General features: G+C 43.0%; 1 protein-coding gene across 1 annotated transcript in view; it reads right to left on the reverse strand.

Moving 5' to 3' along the window:
* Window positions 1-650: 650 nt before the first annotated feature.
* LOC147898281 (serine/threonine protein phosphatase 2A 57 kDa regulatory subunit B' beta isoform-like) overlaps window positions 651-19,750 on the reverse strand; it is a 40,256-nt gene continuing 21,156 nt past the window's right edge. The window contains exon 2 of the mRNA XM_087379881.1: window positions 651-1,415. Within this exon, the coding sequence (XP_087236007.1) occupies window positions 1,086-1,415 (330 nt within the window). The 3' untranslated portion in view covers window positions 651-1,085. The remainder of the gene's footprint in view (window positions 1,416-19,750) is intronic.

Genomic DNA, 19,750 nt, shown 5'->3' on the forward strand with positions numbered 1-19,750 from the left:
CCCTGTTCTGACTGCAGATTTTTGGAGCACAGAATGTGAATGCTATGAACGTACTCAACTGGAGGATACTCCAATTGTGACATAAACACACTGCATACAGATACAATGCTGTCCCCCCAGATTTGTGGAACCAAGATATGCATATGCTTTGCTTCCTTTTACTCAATAAAACTGATAATAGACTTTTTTTTTAAGATACCATGATGTGAACTGCTCAAGAATGCTGTTCTCACATTGTGAACAAATAACCAAAACCTAATCCATTTGTTCTTAACAAACACGTTCCAGTCAGGAACATCCCACAACAGTGGACAACCACATAAATTAATAAAGTGCAGTATAATCAGAATCCTATCACGAGATTTACACTAGCTCAATTCTCCCAAACAAAGCAAACCCTCCACCCAAAAAAAGGAAGAACATAAGAAACAGGCAGATAGACATGCACAAGTGCACACACGAGAGAGAGAGAGAGAGAGAGAGAGAGAGAGAGGCATTTTCATTAACAAGCAATATCAAGGTAAAAACGTACTCAAGAAAACTAAATACCAGCATTTATCTACAATGATTTCGCAAAATTTTTAAACCTAAGCACCAGAAAATTCAAGAATTAGCCTGCTTCTATAACATAGTATATTGGATTATCCCACTTCAGAAACAAAGACAATTGTTATTAAAATTAAAATAGAACAGACTAGTTCAGCTGAGCACAATGGTTTGATTGAGTGATTCCTGTGTCATACTCCGGGGAAAACGCCCTTCATAGACAAGCACAAGTTTGCACAACTGTAGATGACATATTCGTGGGCTCAACAATGAGCCCAAACAACCATATATTTAAAATACACTCCTCTGTCCACCATTGATTGCCAGAGACCAATTTTCACAAGGGCAAAGATTGCCTCTAGCCCATCATTCTTTGGGCTGAACTGTGACCAATTCTACATCAGGAATGGAAATAGGGCTCATTACCCTTCAGAACACAACATAGCAATCCTCATTTCTTGGGATAACCCTGAACTTTGCCGCCACCTGCACTAGAATTCATATAGCCATCTTGCAATAATTCAAAGATGTATCAGACTTCATGTGACCAACACTGATTTCGCTATTGGAGCTTTAGTTGCAGCAACAGCCTCCAGCCGTTTCCAAATTGCATCCCTTTTCTCCTCTTTCAATTTTGCCTTGGCTTCCTCTTCATGATAGCTTTTCTGGCATTCCTCAAACAGGTCTTTATCCAAGTCCTGAAATATCTTCCTTACATTCTGTGTTAGGCCATGCACAGCTTGATTCCAATGACTATTAGCATTTTTCTCCAGTGCAGTAAATATCAAAGGTAAAATAACTTGCCGATTCTGTGCAACCAAACCCACAATATGATCATTGTTCCACAATAGCAGTGCCCGCTCAGCGACCTGCATAATGTAGCCAACTTCATTGTTACAGTCAATCACCTGTAGTTCCTAATAACTTGCACAACAATCTGCACTCCCAGTAAAAATTCCTACATTCTGCAATTGTTTAAGCTGATGCAATTGCCAGATCCTGTACAATCACCTCTCTCTCTCTCTCTCTCTCTCTCTCTCTCTCTCTCTCTCTCTCTCTCGGGTGGGGTAGCGTACTGGTTTGGGGTGCTACATCCGAGTGGCATGGGAAAAAATAGCAAAAGTTGTAAGAGAAGACGCACACAAACGATATGTGGTTCGAAATTATGGCAAAGGAGGGGAATATCAGATTGACAGCATACTATTTTGCACCCCCACAATCACCCATCTACAAAAATAACTGTCATATATCCCGAGAAGACCCCTCGTGCATTTAGGGGGGGGATATAGCCAGGTTCCCTAAAGAGAATCCAATTATTCTTGCAGGAGATTTTAAGCCACGACAACGGAGGGGAGAGACCCCATATGGATGGAAGAAGTGGAAGAGGACAACGAAGAAAGAAGAGCCTGGAAAAGGACATCAAAAGATGCAAAGACATCACGCATATGGGAAAACAACTCACACTATGTGGAGGCTTTGGGCTGCAAATCTGTAATGGCACATCGAATTTTCAAAACACAGGACGATTTACATGCAAAACAACACAAGGATCAAGTGTAGTTGATTATGTGATAACAAGCCCGCATGCAAAGCACCTGATGGATTTTAGCAAGATTGGAGAGGAATCCTTTGAGTCTAACCACAGGGCAATGTCTATAGGCATATTGGGGACAAATAATGCTGTGAAAAAAACAGAAAATTACTATACCTCCCAAGTTCAGAATAGATAACAACAGCACTCATATCTACGAAAGAAAAATAGAGGCGGCAATGGCACAAGGTCAGATGCTTTCTACATGCCGCTGTCAACAGCCCAAAAGTGCTTCACTAGAAGCAAGGGAAGAAGTAAGGGAATGCCATGTAATCATTGGTATGACCAGGACTGTAAAGATACAAATAAACCTGGAAAACAGCAAACACATCAGAGAAGGAAGACAAAGCGCAAATATATAAACAGGTAGTAAGGAACAGATAAGATATTTCTCAAGAGCAAATAGATCGAGGTTTTGAGGAACTAAAACAAAATCCCAAAAAGTTACATAGCATTAAACCTCAAGAGAGGAAAGCACAATGGGTCCATGGGAAGACATGATCCGGCTTCTCAAAAGCCCATACAAAAAGGATAGGGAAGAGAAAGTCAATCACGATGATATCATCAAGGCAACAAATGGAATCATAACTGAGGAAGTCGTGGGTAGAGGCCTGAAAAGCTAGCTAATGGAAAGACTCCACACATACAAGGGGTGGAAAGGAAATGTTAACATGGCGAGGAGAGAAGACAAAGAAAATGCTTACCAAACTTATGAATATGGATCTAGAAGAAGGGCTCCCCTCATGTGGCAGGTTTGAAGGGTTGCACCAATCCATAGAGTGGGAGATACTAAGATGGCAAGGAATTATCGGACAATCATGGTGAGCAATATAATGGCAAAGCTATATGGCACTATCCTTGAGAAAAAGATCAGCATATGAGTGGAGTATCAGGGAGTTAAGGCATCATCCCGAGCACGTGACGGTTACTCGCTTAGTTGCCATAAGGGCTGCAACAAAAGGAGCCGAACGTAAGCAACAAGCGGTCTATTGTTGCTTTGTAGATTTCAAGAAAACCTTTGATACAGTAGCACATAAAAAGCTATGGGAAAGGTTGGAAAAGCTACTAGTCCCTCAAGGACTCCAAGAGGCCACACACCGACCATATGGGAGAGTTCTATCAGAGTTAGCACAGCAGTTAGTTGATGGATCCAGCTCCAAGGGAAAAACTGTCATAAGCAATGATATAGGGACTAAGCAAGGCTGCCCCTTCTCACCAACCCTTTCCGGCCTTTTTATCGATGAGTTGGAAGAGTGGATGAGAATACACAGCAAGGAAGGGTGCACAGATTGCAAGATATGCAATGTTAATGCTTATCTATGCAGATGACATGGTATTCTTTGCAAAGATCAAGAAGAACCTGCAAGCACATTTGGATACACAGAGAGAATTTTGAAGACACTCGTAGATGCAGGTCAATATAGATAAGAAAAAGGTAATGGTGATTGGGACATGTAAAAAACACATTGATGTCACCTTTGAAGGAGAGCCCTTGGAAACAGTAAACGCATACAAGTAACTAGGACTGGAATTCACATACAACTACAAATGGAATGCATGTGTGGAGAGGATGATTCTAGGTGGCTTGAAGGCTTTATATAGCTTCCAAAATAAATGCAAGAAAACACACTTGTGAAATTGAAAAATGAGAGAGTTTCTGTACACCATGCTTGTGCAAACAGTAATCCTTCACAGGTTGCCTAGCTTGGGCGCCCGGACTCTCTAGATCTACTGGGAAAAGAATAGAAACTTTCCATAAACGTTTCCTAATAGGAGGTTAAGGCACAGACACCCTACCCCATCCCACTGGCTGAAGCAAGTATGATACCTCTAGAAGGGGAGGCATTGTGTCAATTCATGGCTTATCTCAAGAAAATTGGAAAGATGAACGCCAGTAGTATACCACACAAGGGGATGGAAGCTACACACATCACGAAATGGCACAAGGAGGGAATGGAGTGGATGGAATCATGGGGTATAGCAGCTGTTGATATACCAGAAGATGCATGTTCAATCAGGGAGATAGTAGCGCAGAAAATACTACAGAAACTATGGCAGAACCTGGGGACAAAAACATAGTTCTACAAACAAGAAATTAACTCAACGGACAACTATGAGAGAAATACCTCGGGTAAGACATACCAATATTTACAAGGCGTCTAATCTGCAAAATCAAAACCCGTTCACATGATCTGGAGGTGGAGAGGGGCAGGTGGCCAAAATCCCCAGAGAAGAAAGGATCTGCAAAATCTGTTCCACAAGGGAAGTAGAAAACGAGCAGCGTGTACTCCTAAAATGTAGAGCCTATGTACACATCGGAGAAGGCAATGGTGACAGTACTTGGTGACAAGATGAACCTCGACCATGCTTCGGAGGTCCTTGTCTCAGTAGTACGGGATGCTGCCATCAGATCTTTTCCCACGACTCGATCTACACATGTTCTAGACGGGAAGATGCCCCAAAGCTCTTGGTTTGACAACAAGTACATAGAGATGAGAGCTTACCTCACATGCAAGTGAGCCCTAGGACACCTCAATCCATCTGAGGCACAGCGGATCTCACCCCGAGTGACACGGTGTAAGAAGCGAGCCTTTCTCATACACAGGATGGGCAAGATGATCGGATCCTTGTGTGGAGGTGACCCATCACTGGATGGGGACTTCTATCGGAAGGGAAGCCACCTATCCCCATCACTAACCCAAATGTGTCATGCTCCCTCTATGATGCCCAAATGCAAACACCACCGGATATGTCCTCTATGCCCAAGCCCGCCACTTGTCATTTGTTTACCACAGAGAATGTACGGGCTGCACTTCATCGATTACACAATCGGAAAGCACAAGATCACGAGGGCCAACGGACTGAGCACTTTGCGCATGGGTGGGAAGCTTTAGCTCCGGTCCTGGCATAGATGTTCAACCAAGATGTTTGTCACGGCTTCCCACTTGCTTGAAGCACCACCACTATTGTACTGATACACAAAGCAGGGGACCCCATGGAAACTGGGAACTACCGTGTCCTCATGATTGGTCATACTCTGGCCAAGATTTATGGGTCGGTTCTAGAGAGGGACCTCAACAATCATACCAAGGCTCAGGGACAGCGGGCACTAGGACAGGCAGGCTTCACGAGACAGCACTCTACTCTAGACATTTTCACCCTGAGAGCTATCATTGAGCAGGCCAGTCTAGACACCAGAAAGTCTACACATGCTTTGTAGATTTTCGGAGGGCTTTCGACACTGTCCCGCGATCCCGCATGATCAAGAGACTACAAGAGCTGCAAATTCCAGAGATGATGATTTGGGGTGTGATGAGCCTATATGAGTCAGTTAGAGGTAGAGTCCGTGTCCCAAGTGGTTTATCAGACTGGGTCAAGAGCACGATCCGGGTGAAGCAGGGCTGTCCACTCTCACCGACCCTTTTCGGGCTTTACATTGATGAGATCACATCCTTCATAGACCGCCTAGGAGGCGAGGGGTCAAAATTTGCTGATCTCATAATGCACATAGTCCTATACGGTGATGACATAGTCCTTATATCATCCTCAATGGAAGGGCTACTGAAACCGGCCTTGGATAAACAAAAGGGCTGTGATCTTCTTCTACTCAGTCATAAACTTCATAAATGACCACAATGCAAGCTTCATTCACTTCAATCACTTAGCACAACTTAGAAACAAACTTCAACAACAACAAAGGTGAGGCTAGAATGCCCCTACTCAATGAAAATAGTACACAGTGCACCCACTGGTCCAAAAAGCCTTGGCACCCCTTACGGTATTTATTTAATGCTACTGAATGGAAATGCTTTACAACAGGGGTTCAACCCTGCACCATTCCTCTCTGCAAATCCTCTACTTGTCTTCAAGGCATCTAATCCAAGTGCACCACTAGAATTCCCACTAGCAAAGCGTACTCAGGCATCCATACCTCTGACAAACTGAGCTCAAGGAAGCCTCAAGGCTATCACATGCATCCACACTGTCCTTAGGCCTTTCACAAGAGAACCCTTGCCTCTGGGTGCTTCTAGAGCCTGTAGGAGTCCTGAAAGGACTACAAACAACATGCATGCACTACAAAAAGCTGCAAAACAAGAAAGAACAAGGGAAAACAAAACCTGGAACCAACTCTCACTGTCTGTGGCAGAAGGGCGAGCTCCTTCCTCACACCTGTCCTCTGTCCAGGCTTCCTGCAAGGTGCAAGTGTCTTCGAGCAATCAAGATAAGAGAGAAATAAAGGTAGAGAGCGAAGGTTGAACAAGAAAGAGCTGTAGAGGAAAGATAGTCCACAGATCTGTCCCGAAATGACTGCCTCGGGCTCTATGCCTACGTCCTAAGAGCGCATACCAAAAGCAGTAGGGAAAGTTCTGCTTGCAACCTGCACTGGTCCAAAACAGATCCAGAAGCCACCACACAGCCAGAAACACGTGCAGAAAGGTCTAGCAAAGCAAAAGACAACCCCGGGCACTTGTTGGAGGCAGTCACACACGTCTGTACAGATTCCGTGTAGGCCGTACAAAAATTTTCAAAAAGTTGAAAAATGACACTTGGCACTTCCTAGAAGTGCATACTAGCCTCGAAAGAACTGAAACATGCTTAAAACAGCTGAAAACAGGCTTGAAACAGCTCAAAAACTGCACAAGAACAACTGAAAACGTCCAACTCCTTTGAAAGAGTGAGGGGAGAGAGAGACAGAGAGAGAAGGTGAGGGAAGGGCATGCATACACATGCATGCCAAATGGCACCTCCTCCTTGCCATTTGCCCCTTCATTAAATTCCTAACCCCCATACCAAGGAGGACAACGTTGGTTGTCCGTCGGCCCAACTTTTAGACCCCTCTTTTAGAGCCTTTGCCTTGCCCCTAGGACCTAGTGGTGCACCTAGACTTTGTCCCTAGGAACTTCTAGGAAGTATGCACTTCCTCTAGCCAGTCCCTCACGGCCAAACCATTACAACACTTAAGCATGGTTAATCCCGGTTTAAGCGTAGGTTGAGTTACAAAGATACTTTACATCACTTTTCACATCCCCGTGACAACTACACAGACATCTTCAGGCTCTATAGGTGTTATGTAGAGAGAGAGAGAGAGACTTGACAGTCAACCTTGGGAAGACCAAGGTTATGGTCTTCAACACCTCACATGCAGTGGCCCGTCGACTCAGCTTCACTTACCGTGGTGAGCCAGTGGAGAGAGTGCAATCCTACACATATTTGGGAGCAGTCTCCACAAGACCCCTCTTCACGATGACACATGCAACCCAAGCACGACTCGCACGAGGGCGGAGTGCTTTGGCCCGACTAGAGAGACAGTGCACTTTCAGGACCCACCGACGAAGAGCAAGCTCTTCGACACACTTGTGCGACCGACTGCCATGTATGCAACACCCTTCCGGGATGTGATCTACCGAAGACCGAGTGGAAGAAATTTGAGCGGCTACAAGTAATTATGGGGTCCAGGATGATTCGGAGTAGTCCCACATGAGATAGTGCAAGCAGAGTTCGTCATGACTCCCCTACAAGTTGATGCCATCTTTCAGACAGTGACTTTCATCCACAGAGTCTGGGACTAACCTCGATGGAGACTACCGAGGTTGTCTCTGGAGTCATCCAGACGACTAGCAAAGAGCGGAGCAAACACATGGTATGCAAGGATATACACATGGTTTGTCAAGCATGGTATTCAGATGGACAGGCTCCCCCCTTTCGATACAGCATGGACGCACCCCCTGAGTCGATCCCGCGAGACGAGCTTAATCGTATCATACGGCAGGATCTCCTTCAGCTCCACACATCTCGGGCTTGTGGGAGGGGACCAGGAACTCCCCACCAAGTCCCAGTTCTATCGTGATCACTTCCTGGGAGTGTCAAAGAAGGGTTTCATCATCAGACCCTGGTATCTCGAGGACAGAGTCTCGTATGCACTAAGGATCGCCATTGGACATATGCATGTTTCATCTCATCAGTTGACTATTGAGATAGGGAGAGCAGCAAGCATACCCAAAGAGCAGCTGATTTGTATGCTATGCACACTAGGAGAGGTTGAGATAGAGGAGCAACTTTTATGTACCTACCCAACGTACTATGAGATCAAGGGGTGATACCATTGCCTCTTCCAGGAGGGGAGCAGCTTCGGCCCACTCTCACGAAGGACTAGGTTTGCATTGGTCTATAACTACTGGAGATGCGCAGACACAGGGAGACTCTACTACGACAGATTAGAGAGCAGCAGGAGGCGACCAAACCACAGGATACATAGGCCGACAGAGCACAACAACACGTCACAGACTTCAAAGCATTTGAGTCAGCTCCAGAGGACAGCGGGGTATGGAGGAGGAGATAGCTGCCATGCGGGTAGCCTGAATTGTTGAGAGAGAAACGCAGAGACCACCTGCAGCACGGAGAGCGACTAGAGTTCACTCTATTGAGGTCCATCCTATCGCAGCTTTCCTTAGAAGAGACCGCCTGAGATGGGGGATCACTCTGAACATAGCCCAACAGGTTCAAAGATCAAGGAGACCACGCCCTTCCCCACCACCATTGCATGAGACAACCCGACAGATGCACATCCGAGACATTTTTGCCGCCCATAGACGTGCCACCACGGTGCCGGGTTTCAGCTTCTAAGTCCTAGCTCTCAGCCTACTTCAGCTAGTCTCATATATATTTGCATCTGTTTTTGTTCGAGATATTGAGCTCCGTAGATTAGTTTACCACTCAGCAAGGGCTCTAGCACGCCCTTCCCTCCAACCCCTAGAGGTTTGCATGAGATTTTCCTTTTTGGTGTACTTTGTACCTTGTCTCATAGGCCCATGCGAGACATTAATACATCTTTTTTTTTTTTTCTTCTCACACATATGGGAAGAAAGAAAGAAGAAGAATGGGAATTTGTGGAGACACTGAAGCCTTTGAGAAATAGGAAATTCACTTGTAAATGCAAGTATTGCCCTCACAAGTGGGGTGGAGCACCTACCTGCAAAAGAGAGCACACTCTCTTGGGCTGACAGGCCTTGGGGTTGACCCTGGTGCCTCCCCCCTGAAAATGTGAAAGACACTTGCAAAAGGTTGCAAGCAAGGGCAGGTTTAAAAAATTTTGCACGAGAGCTTGGTGCAGATGTGGCTGATTTGGGAGATGCAAGGCACCGGATGAGGATGCAGCTTGAGGCTTGAGCCTCATCAGTTGTGATGTATTTCAGATTTGTTTCCTGGCTGTGGCAGCTTGGCTGCCTTTTCACTTTGTTATATGATGTTTTCCAGCTTGCCTTTGATGTTTTGGTGTAATACCTACAGCCTACAAGCTTCTTTCACTTATCTACTACCTGCTACCTTTAATGATTGATAATTTGTTTTGTTTTGAGAGCTGGCTTTGCTGTCTAGGCAGTTACACCCACCAGACATCTCATGGAGAACTCTTTCCCCCCACCTTATCTATTCGGCGCCACCTCAAGTGTGGACCCTCTGAACCAAACGAAACTTAGGGAGCGGAGAAGAAACCAGGATCCTGACGGACCCAAGCATGCAAGACTTGCCTTCCACCCCCAGGCCACAGCTCACCCCACTAAAACTCCATAAATCGACAGGTGCTTGATCTAGAGCTGCCATACCCATACTAGGCGTGTCGGCTCAACAGTGGTGTCACCAAGCATTCAGAGTCTGACCAATCTCCTCATGCCTTGCAATCAATGTGATACCCGCTACGTACTTGCATTCCAACTCTTTTCGCTTCGCACTGATCACTTAATCACTTGGGGAGAATATTGATCATGATGTTTTGGTATCTATCACTATGTATCACATGACAGAATCCAGATCCTAGACTCTTCATGACTTTAAAATTACTATAAGTTTGAAGTTTGAAGTTGAAAGGTTTGTAGCTCTCTCTAAAGTAAATGTGTACAAATGTATATTTTCCTAGTTTTTCTTTTGTAAAATTAGGGTTGCATATGATTCAGCCCAGGGGCTGAACCATACTCCAATCATACTTCTATACCCATATGACGTATGTGTATGGTAATGTATGGAAAAAACTATGTCCTTTTCTCGACTTAAGAGGACATCTATCCCCATTAGCTCTACACTCTTCACCACACTTCGCTTGAAAGAAGCCCTTCAAAAATTGTAAAATGCCAAGGCCAAGGATCGTGAAGCCACTTTCTCGACCAATAATATCATCATTTCAATCCAACACCGCACAGAATCCATAGATGCACGCAATTACCCAGAGCGAGAGAGCAAGAGTGAGCTGAACGTAGTTCACTCCCGAAAATGTACAAAACTGAAGTGAATGAAGTGTAAGTACAAGGAAAGAGATAAGGGTTTTGTCTAAGTGACAAAACCCTATCTAATCACTAACCGTAGTTAGAGATTAGACCGTGGTTAGGGAAAAAAACCTCTAAGAGGAAAAAATACCCCTAACTCACTTATTAAATTACATTGGCCACTGCCTAGAATATATCAATAATTCTAACACCCCCCTAAAGTGCCAATGTAGTGTACAAGGTAGTGATCAATCACCAAAAGGAGATAAGTTTAGGGCACTGCGAAATGCCTCAAACTTCTCACGTTTAAACTCGATCTCCAAATAAAATTTAACATGCCCAAATCTATCATGTCAAATTCAGCTTTCAACTCAGCTTTGAAATCTACAATTATATCCTCATTTGACCCTGTGAGCAGCATGTCATCTACATAAAGAATGTTGACCGAAATTTTCCCCCCATCCTTCTTGATGTAGAGTGTTTTCCGTAGGAGTATTGTGTAATCCCTTACTTGCCAGGAATGCATCTATCTTGGCATACCATGCACGTGGGGCTTGTTTCAGCCCATATAAAGCTTTGTTAAGCTTGCAAACTTGAAGTGCATTGCCAGAAAGTTCAAATCCAAGAGGTTGTTTGACATAAACCTCTTCCTACGAGTCCCCATTAAGGAAAGCTGTTTTTATGTCCAACTGATGGAAATTCCACACAAAATTTGCAACCATTGCAATAACTGACCATATGGTGGTCATCCGGGATGTAGGAGCAAATGTCTCCTCATAATCTATGCCCTTCTTCTGTGCATAGCCTTTGGCAACCAGCCGTGCCTTGTACCTATCAATAGACCCATCTGGTTTCTTTTACCTTGAAAACCCATTTGGTACCAATGGCATGCTTACCTGGTGGCAAATCCACAACATCCCAAGTCTGATTTTTCTCTATGGACTCCAACTCATTCTACATGGCATGCATCCAATGCACATTATCCTTTGCTTCTTCAAAAGAGTCAAGCCCCTCTTCATCAAGAAGAGTCCCTGCATACTGTCTCAACTGAAAGAGCCCCCCCTGCCTGCCTTACTGCACTACGAGCCCTGCCAAGCAATGGGGCCTTAAGCCTACTCTCCCTGAGAGTCTGAAGCAACCAATTCGGGACTGTTTCGGCTGCATGTATCTCTTGAATCTCTTGCCTCACAACTTCATCCACACCCTAAGGTGGTACAAAATCAGCCGGTAGCTGAATCGGGGCATGTGGATCTAGAGGAGGTTGCTGTAAATTCTGAGTTTCAGCGGGGAACCAAATGCTATAGGAAGCATCCCCTCAAAATCATCATCTGAAGAAGCTGGAATCTGAAATTTCAAACAATATAGCATCTCTACTAATAAAAATCTTGTGTGTAGCAGGATTGTAGAGACGATAGCCTTTGCTTTGTGAATTATATCCCACGAAAATGCATTTGAGTGCCTTGTCTGACAACTTGTGTCTAAACTCCACGGGCACGTGGGCATATGCAACACAACCAACTCTGAAATGGTCCACTGAAGACTTTCTCCCATGCCATGCCTCATAGGGAGTGATTGTCTTCAAAGCCTTTGTAGAAGCCCGATTCAAAATATAGTTGGCACACATGAGGCCTTCAAGCAAAAACATGTGAGGCAACTTCTTACTTGTAAGCATGCATCTATCCATCTCCATGGCAGTGCCATTTTTCTACTTAGCTTTGCCATTATGTTGAGGTGTAAGCCTCACTATAAGCTGATAAGCGATGTCTTTCTTCTTCAAAAATGCCTAAAATTCATGAGACATATACTCTCCCCCTCAATCTGTCCAAAGTGTCTGCACCTTGACTCCTGTCTCATTCTCAACCATAGCCACAAAGTGTTTGAAATGCATAAACACTCCTGATTTTGCCTTGAGACCATAGACCCAAGTGTAGTTGGTGAAGTCATGTATGAATGTAACAAAATAGAGAACCCCCAAAAGCATGTGTCCTCATGGGACCGCAGACATCACTGTGAATAAGCTGTAATTTCCGTGGAGCTTTCACTGCACCATCTTTCTTGAAGGAAAGTCTCTGCATTTGCACCTCTACCCCTACCTCCAGCTGTAGGAGTGACAGGTGTAGCCACTGTATCTGGTCTCGCTTCATCTCCATTGACATAATCCCAAAGATGTCTGCCAACCGAGATATTGCAAACCATGAAACTCCACAAGGAGTAGAAGGTGCCATCCAACTTATCCTCTTATGTGAGAACTCCAAACACCTCATTGGGGTTGTTCTGAGCCATTTTCACCAGATAATCTCAAAAAACACAGCAAACTGACCAAGTAAAATCCCTTCCTGGGATGTAAAATGCACAAGTAAAATCTGCAAAGAAAATCTGCCCACAGTGACAAATATTGTCATAGCGTATCAAAGGCTCAAAATGCACTTCAATGCTCTGTTGAATGCCCAAAAATCTGCAAATAGAATCTGCAAAAAGTGGCAAAAGTCTGCAAATTGACTCGTACTGAGTCTAGAACTGCTTGCAAACTTCCAAAATGCTCTTTTACCTGCAAAATTGCAACCCAAATGCAAAAACCCCAATTTTCTGCAAGAAATTGCATACAAAAGACAGCAAATGATCTGAAAGCTCCAAATGTTGCACAAATTGCACTCTGCCTACAAAAGCCCCAAATTTCACTGCCAGATTGCAGTGCAATTGCAAAAGCCCCAAAATTTCTCCAAAACTTACAGATGTACTGCAATGTCTGCTACAGCTTCAAATGTGCTCCCAAAAGCGAAGCCAAACAATGGCTGATGCACAACTAAGCCTGCAAATAAACTCTGCCTGCAAATGATGGACACCGGACACCTTCAACCTGTAAAAGTCTACAAGTACAGAATTGTACGCAATTGTACGAACGTACTGTACGAACTATACAAACAAAACTAACACAAAAGTACGGAACTATATGGACGGCCGTACGGAACTGTATGAACGAAACTAACGCCCAATATGAAAATCCGTACAGTCGTACAGACTGTACGAATAGAATACACAAGTGTACAGACAGAGACAAGCATGGTACATAATCCGTACAGTTGTACGACTTTTACGGACAAAATGGAGCTGTACGGACGTCCCGGAGCTAAAGCTTGGCGATGGAGCAAAAATGCAAGAGCTGGAAGCAACAGGCTGGGAGCAGGGAGCAGGAAGGAAGTGCTCTGATACCAAATGTGAGAAAAAGTAAGAGAGCAAGAGTGAGTAAGATGAAGAGTGAGCTGAACGTAGTTCACTCTCGAAAATGTACTAAACTGAAGTGAATGAAGTGTGAGTACAAGGAAAGAGATAAGGGTTTTGTCTAACTGACAAAACCCTATCTAATCACTAACCGTAGTTAGAGATTAGACCGTGGTCAGGGAGAAAAACTTGAAAGAGGGAAAAGTGCCCCTAACTCACTTATTATATTACATTGGCCACTACCTAGAATATATTAATAATTCTAACAAGACCCAACAATGCTCAAGATCTACGAATTGAGAGACTATCAGATGCATGGTATAATGATGAGCATCTTGCAGAAGATAATGATGACATTTTGCAAGAGATAAGGTCAACAGCCTCATAGAAAACTATACAATCTTTTTTTTTTTGCAAAAAAAAACTATACAATCTTGAATGGGTATATAAAGAAATTTGCATAAGCTATCAAAATCCGGTCAGCAAAGATAAAGATTCTCAAGCAGACTTACAAACTAAAAGGCATTAAAGATTTGAATATCAAAAGAGCTCACTAAGAACCAACTTAATCAAAGCACCATGAAACTCAATGATGTTAAGGAGGAAGCTAGAAAGGAGGGCAAAAACGGCAAATGGGCTGTTTAAAATGAAGGGACAGCACTTATCAGCCTAAGCCTAAAGAGTCCTAGTATTATAACTATTGTCATGATGGCCATCCTATGTTAGCTTTGGAAATAGTTCTGCTTTTATAATAATAGTGGAAACGGTTCATGCATTCCTGTGGAGAAAGGCCTCAAACACACAATGATTAGTGGCTGAAATGCTGAGAAAACACAAGGAATATGCCCAATATCATGAATAAGGCCCTAGAGGAGGGCTTCCCCCAAAATGGCAACTAGGCAAGATTGTGCCAATCCATAAAGGAGCAAGGTAGCAAAAAACTACAAAACCATCATGGTGAGTAGCTAGATGGCCCAAGTTATAGGTGAGAAAAAAATCAACAAATGGGCAGAACAAGGAGAGGAGAGCCCGGGAGGGGGGCGGGAACATCTGACACTGTACCACGTAAAAAATTATGGGACAGACTAGAAAAGCTCCAAGTTCCTTTGAAACTCGGGGAAGCTACATACACACTTTACAAGAAGGTACTAGCTGAAGCAGCACAAACACTAGTAGATGGATCCTCTTCCAAGGAAAAGATTATCATAAGCCGTGACATAGGGGTCAAGTAGATGGATCCTCTTCCAAGGAAAAGATTATCATAAGCCGTGACATAGGGGTCAAGCAGGGCTGCCCCCTCTCACTGACTCTTTTCGACCTCTTCATAGATGAGTGCAAGGATTGGATGAAAACTAGTGGCAAAGGAAGAGTCCAGGTTGCTGGCTATGACTTATTATTGCTCATATAAGCCAATGACATGGTTTTCTTTGCAAAGGATGAGAAAGACATGCAAGCACACCTGGATGTGTTGAGAAATTTTTGTAAAATATTCAGGTATACAAGTAAACAGCGAAGACAAGGGTAATGCCCATTGGGAACAAACATAGTTACGTTGAAACGCGTTTCAGGGCGTTGAATTGTGTTTCAGGACCTAGCAGGGCCCTCAAACGCGTTTCAAGAAAGGCCCCAACCAAAAACGGTGTTTCAGGGCGAAAACGTTTCAGCTAGGGCATTTCAAAGCGCTGAAACGGGCCATTTCAAGTAACACCCCCTCCCTCTAATTCACGATTTCTGCCAGCGGGGTTTTTTTCTGTTTGTGTTTTTCGTTTTGGTCTCCACTTGCAATCTTTCACTCAGCCATGAAGGCTACAAAGACAACAAAGATGGGGAGGAATGGATGGAAATATGGGGCATAAAGGCTGCTGATATACCAGAAGAGTCAAGTGAAATCAGAGAACTAGTAATGCAGAAAATGCTACATAAATTATGGCTAGACGCAGGAACAGAAATGCACTTTTACAAGCAGGAGATTAACCCGATGGATAGGTATGAAGTGCAGAAATATCTTGGGGCAGACATCTCAATGTTTATAAGACATAATCTGCAAAATAAGAACCAACTCGCATGACCTAGAGGTGGAGAGGGGCAGATGGGCACAGGCCAAGATCCCAAGAGAGGAAAGGTATGCAAAATTGCTGTAGAAGGCAGGGACAAGATGATCAACGCATGCTTCTGAAATGCCAAGCATATGCACACATCAGAGAAAAGTATAATGGAAGCAGGGGTAACCAAAAGAATCTACTGGAACAGCCAGCCAAAAAGTCTTGGAGCACCACAACAAAGTCCTCGGGCTAGCACACAAAATAGCCCAGCAAATACTTCAATAGATGTATTGGACCACTATTTAGTTTAACAGTGGTCACCAAAAATCCTCACGGGTCTCAAGAGCACTTTAATACAACCATATCACAGGGTTTTTGCAGTCTCACACATCGACGCGCCCCTCCTAGAGCTGGCACTCTCATTGGCTTCCACTCAGAGAGTTTTTCCCTTCTACATACCGACGCTGCTATGGGCAAGATTATGGTTTATGGCTATGGATTTTTGTATTTGTCCTAGGCGTTGATGCCCGTTTAGTGGCTCCACCTATCAGTTCATTGTGTCAGTTTCTCTTAGTCTCATAGACCCTTCTAAGGAAAGAAGGGAATTTGTAAGCCGACTAGCTGAGAAAATAGTAAGCAAAGCTATGCTTATGTTCTCATCAGTACCCAAACATAAGCTGCCATCTAGGTTTCAAAAGATGATGATGATTACCACCCACACACGCACACACACACACAAGTTGCCTCTCCCTGAAGTCAAAAGGTTGTGCTTTCTTATCATGATGCTACTTTTGGTTCCTCTTATGGGTGTCCAAATGGACATGCAAGGAACCTTTAACTATAGCTAGCTCCTAGAATTCCTCTACCATGTGCATGGTTGTCGAAGTAAGCAACATGCGCTATAGATCCAAGTTGACCTCGGGTGTGCCTTTGGTTTCAGGTACCACACAACCTCACCATCCCATGAAAAACTCCAATCTTACTTCAAATTTCTAAATATCTACAAAACTTCCCATGCCACATCGTCAATTAGCATGATGCATTGCACGTCTCATATTTGCATCCACTTTTGACACAAGGCATCTTCTCAAGTACAAGTGTCACTCAAGCACCACATTAGCAACTGACATGGCATTTTGATACATATCCTTTGATTATCGAATTCCATTGAAAAGAAGGCGGGAAATTTTATGTTATGTAATGCACCTTTCATGAATTTTAAATTCTCTCCAAAGTAATTAATATCATCTGACAATTAGTTTTTCAAAAAAATATATATCATGAAATGCATTCATTGCATAAGATCCGAAAAGACTCCTGATGAGGCCGGCCTTCCATTAAGTCAAATTAAGGGACTTCCAAAGCCACTTTGAAAAACAAATTGAACCCAAGTTTCAAGCATTCAAAGACATTTTTGGGAAACAACGCAAGTATAAGAATCAATTTCACATGTTTCATACCATTTGAACCCATTTTGAACCTAATCAAAAACACCTTCACATTGGGTCCAATTCAGCAAAGGAAACATCTATAAATACTAGAAGGATAAGACGTCGGTGTGCAAAAGTTATTGCATTGTTTTAAGTGGTTCGACGTTCAACCATCGTCACATCAATCACAACATCAAGAAAGATCAATGTTGAAGCTTAAATAAACGCGGATGCACCAATTATAAGGACTAGAAATAGAAGATGGAAACTTTCTTTTCTTGGGAATATGTTGAGGGCACAATAAAAAGCCGACCAATGATTCCAAAGACGTACATGATCTCAAAGAAAAAGCTGCATGGAGACAAGACGAATTTCATAACATTTGATCAAGCAAAATGAATGCTCATCAATTGAAACATATCAAAACTTCCAAAAAAGTCTGAAATAAAATGGCACCATTTTATAAAGCAATGAACACTTCAACTCTATTGGCTACATGGTGATGAATAAGACAAAACAAGCACACAATCTCAAGAGCATCAACTAAAGAGCCCATTGGGCCACAATCAATTCTTTAGGTTTTTTTTTATGGATTAGGAGAAGTTTATGAGAACCTAGCCCAAAACAATGCAATTTCCAAAAAGCATACTAATGATTGAAGATCTATAGAAAATATGACTCACTAAAGAGCGCTTGTCACAAGCAATGTAAGAAAATCATTCAATGAGCAAGCATTTGTAGCATCAACCAACCACACAAGCTGAGGTGAAGCAATACGAAGAGGAAAATAGCAGCAATCATCTAACCAACAATAAGAAGAATGATCGATGTGGTTCAAGTCCAAGTCTACGTAACAAATAATGTTATAAAATAGAGAGAATTCATCCCAAGGAGGATCAAATCATGATAGCAAATGTATATCAAAATTCTGCGCTACAACTATTGCAAGGCATATAGATATTGAGAGATTTATGAAGCAAGCAATATAACCAAGGCCACCCTCACATATGACATCAAGCAATCAAGGTAATATCAAATAAAGACAAGATTTACCCCTCGATAAGACCGGAGCATATCCAATCTTACAAATTGTTTTTGGGAAAAAAATCCAAAAGAAGAATATGAGAAAGAGACCAAAAAGGAAGGGGAAGGAGAAGGAGAGGGATTTCACATGCAAGCAATCCACATCAGCAAAAGCTATCTTTAACCAAGAACAACTGACACATGAGAGAGAGATAGGAGAGGCAATACAAATCTAAATAGACACAGCCCACACAAGCTGAAACCTCAAGCTCCATGACAATATTTGGACACCACAATGTCCTGTACAAGATTTAATATCCTACCTTGGACAACTCTTGAGACAAGATGAGAAGGAACAATGTGCCTCCATCCACAAGAATATAGCAACCTATGGAAGTACAAGGATGACAGAATTATGTAACAAATGGAATCAAGTGTAAAGCTTGCCAAAAAGCTTCAAACTTGGGTCGAGGAAGTGCCTTAGTGAAGATATCTACCAAATTGTTTTCTGTTGGAACATAAGACAAGTGAACATACCCTGCTAACAATCTTTCTCTGACATCATGATAATGACTTTCAATGTGCTTAGTGCACATGAAACACTAAATTCCACACAATGGCTAAAGCATTCTGCCCGTCAGTATAGATAGTGGTGGGAGATGGCTGATCGACATCAAGATCTACAAGCGATATCCATAGCCAGATACATTCCACCGTGGCTGTAAAAGCTGCTCTGTACTCAAATTTACAGCTAGAAGTAGCAACTATAGGCTGCTTCTCGCCGAACCAAGACATGCATGAAGCTCTAAGCATGCAAACAGTTGCCACTATGTCACACTCTAGTGTCATAGCATCTAGCTTAGTCACGATCTATAAAAGCATTCAGAAAAAAAAAAGGCAACAAACAAAAGAGAGAGAAAACAAGAAAGGAAGAAGGTGACTAAGCAAAATTAAACAAACAAATCAATGTACTAAAGACATCAGAACCAACAAGAGCTGGCTGTTTTTGACAGTCCAACTCTCATGACAAGAGACATAACTAATCCGTGATTAGTAGACATTAAAACATTATTATATATATTTTACGCTAGTGGTGTAACATGCATTTGTATTTATGATGGACACTGACCAAATTGTTATGGCAATGGATCATCTCAGTAGACAGAACTAGTCAAGCTGGAGCCACTGCTTCAAACGGCATCAAATTTGGGCATGTGACGCTTATTTTATTAATGAGGATGTGCACACGTGACACACGTGTCTTGGTCCTAAGGGCTATAGGAAGGGAAGGGTTCATTAAGGTGCATTGAATGGTAGATACATAGGTCATAGGATAAGGGTAGGTGTAAATGGGAAGATGGAACTTGAGTGATCTCAAGGGACATTAATGAAAGGGTATCACCCTTCATTGTGAATCACGTAGCATTCTTTCTATTCACCTTGCATTTCATCCGCCATCTCTCTCCCACCTTGCATATAGGTCCAAAAAAGCAAAAAGTACTCTCACGAGGGCCAATTGGCATTCGAATTATGCATGCATTGCACCCATTTGCATTCTTGAAAAGTCCGTTTCTTCAAACCAACAACGGCACGATAGAGTTTTTACCAAAGACATCATCTCTGCTAATGATAACCTTGTCAGTA

This window comes from Dipteris shenzhenensis, chromosome 9, assembly GCF_047967505.1.
Source record: "Dipteris shenzhenensis isolate YYH24624 ecotype China chromosome 9, Dip_SZ_1.0, whole genome shotgun sequence".
Lineage (NCBI taxonomy): Eukaryota > Viridiplantae > Streptophyta > Polypodiopsida > Gleicheniales > Dipteridaceae > Dipteris > Dipteris shenzhenensis.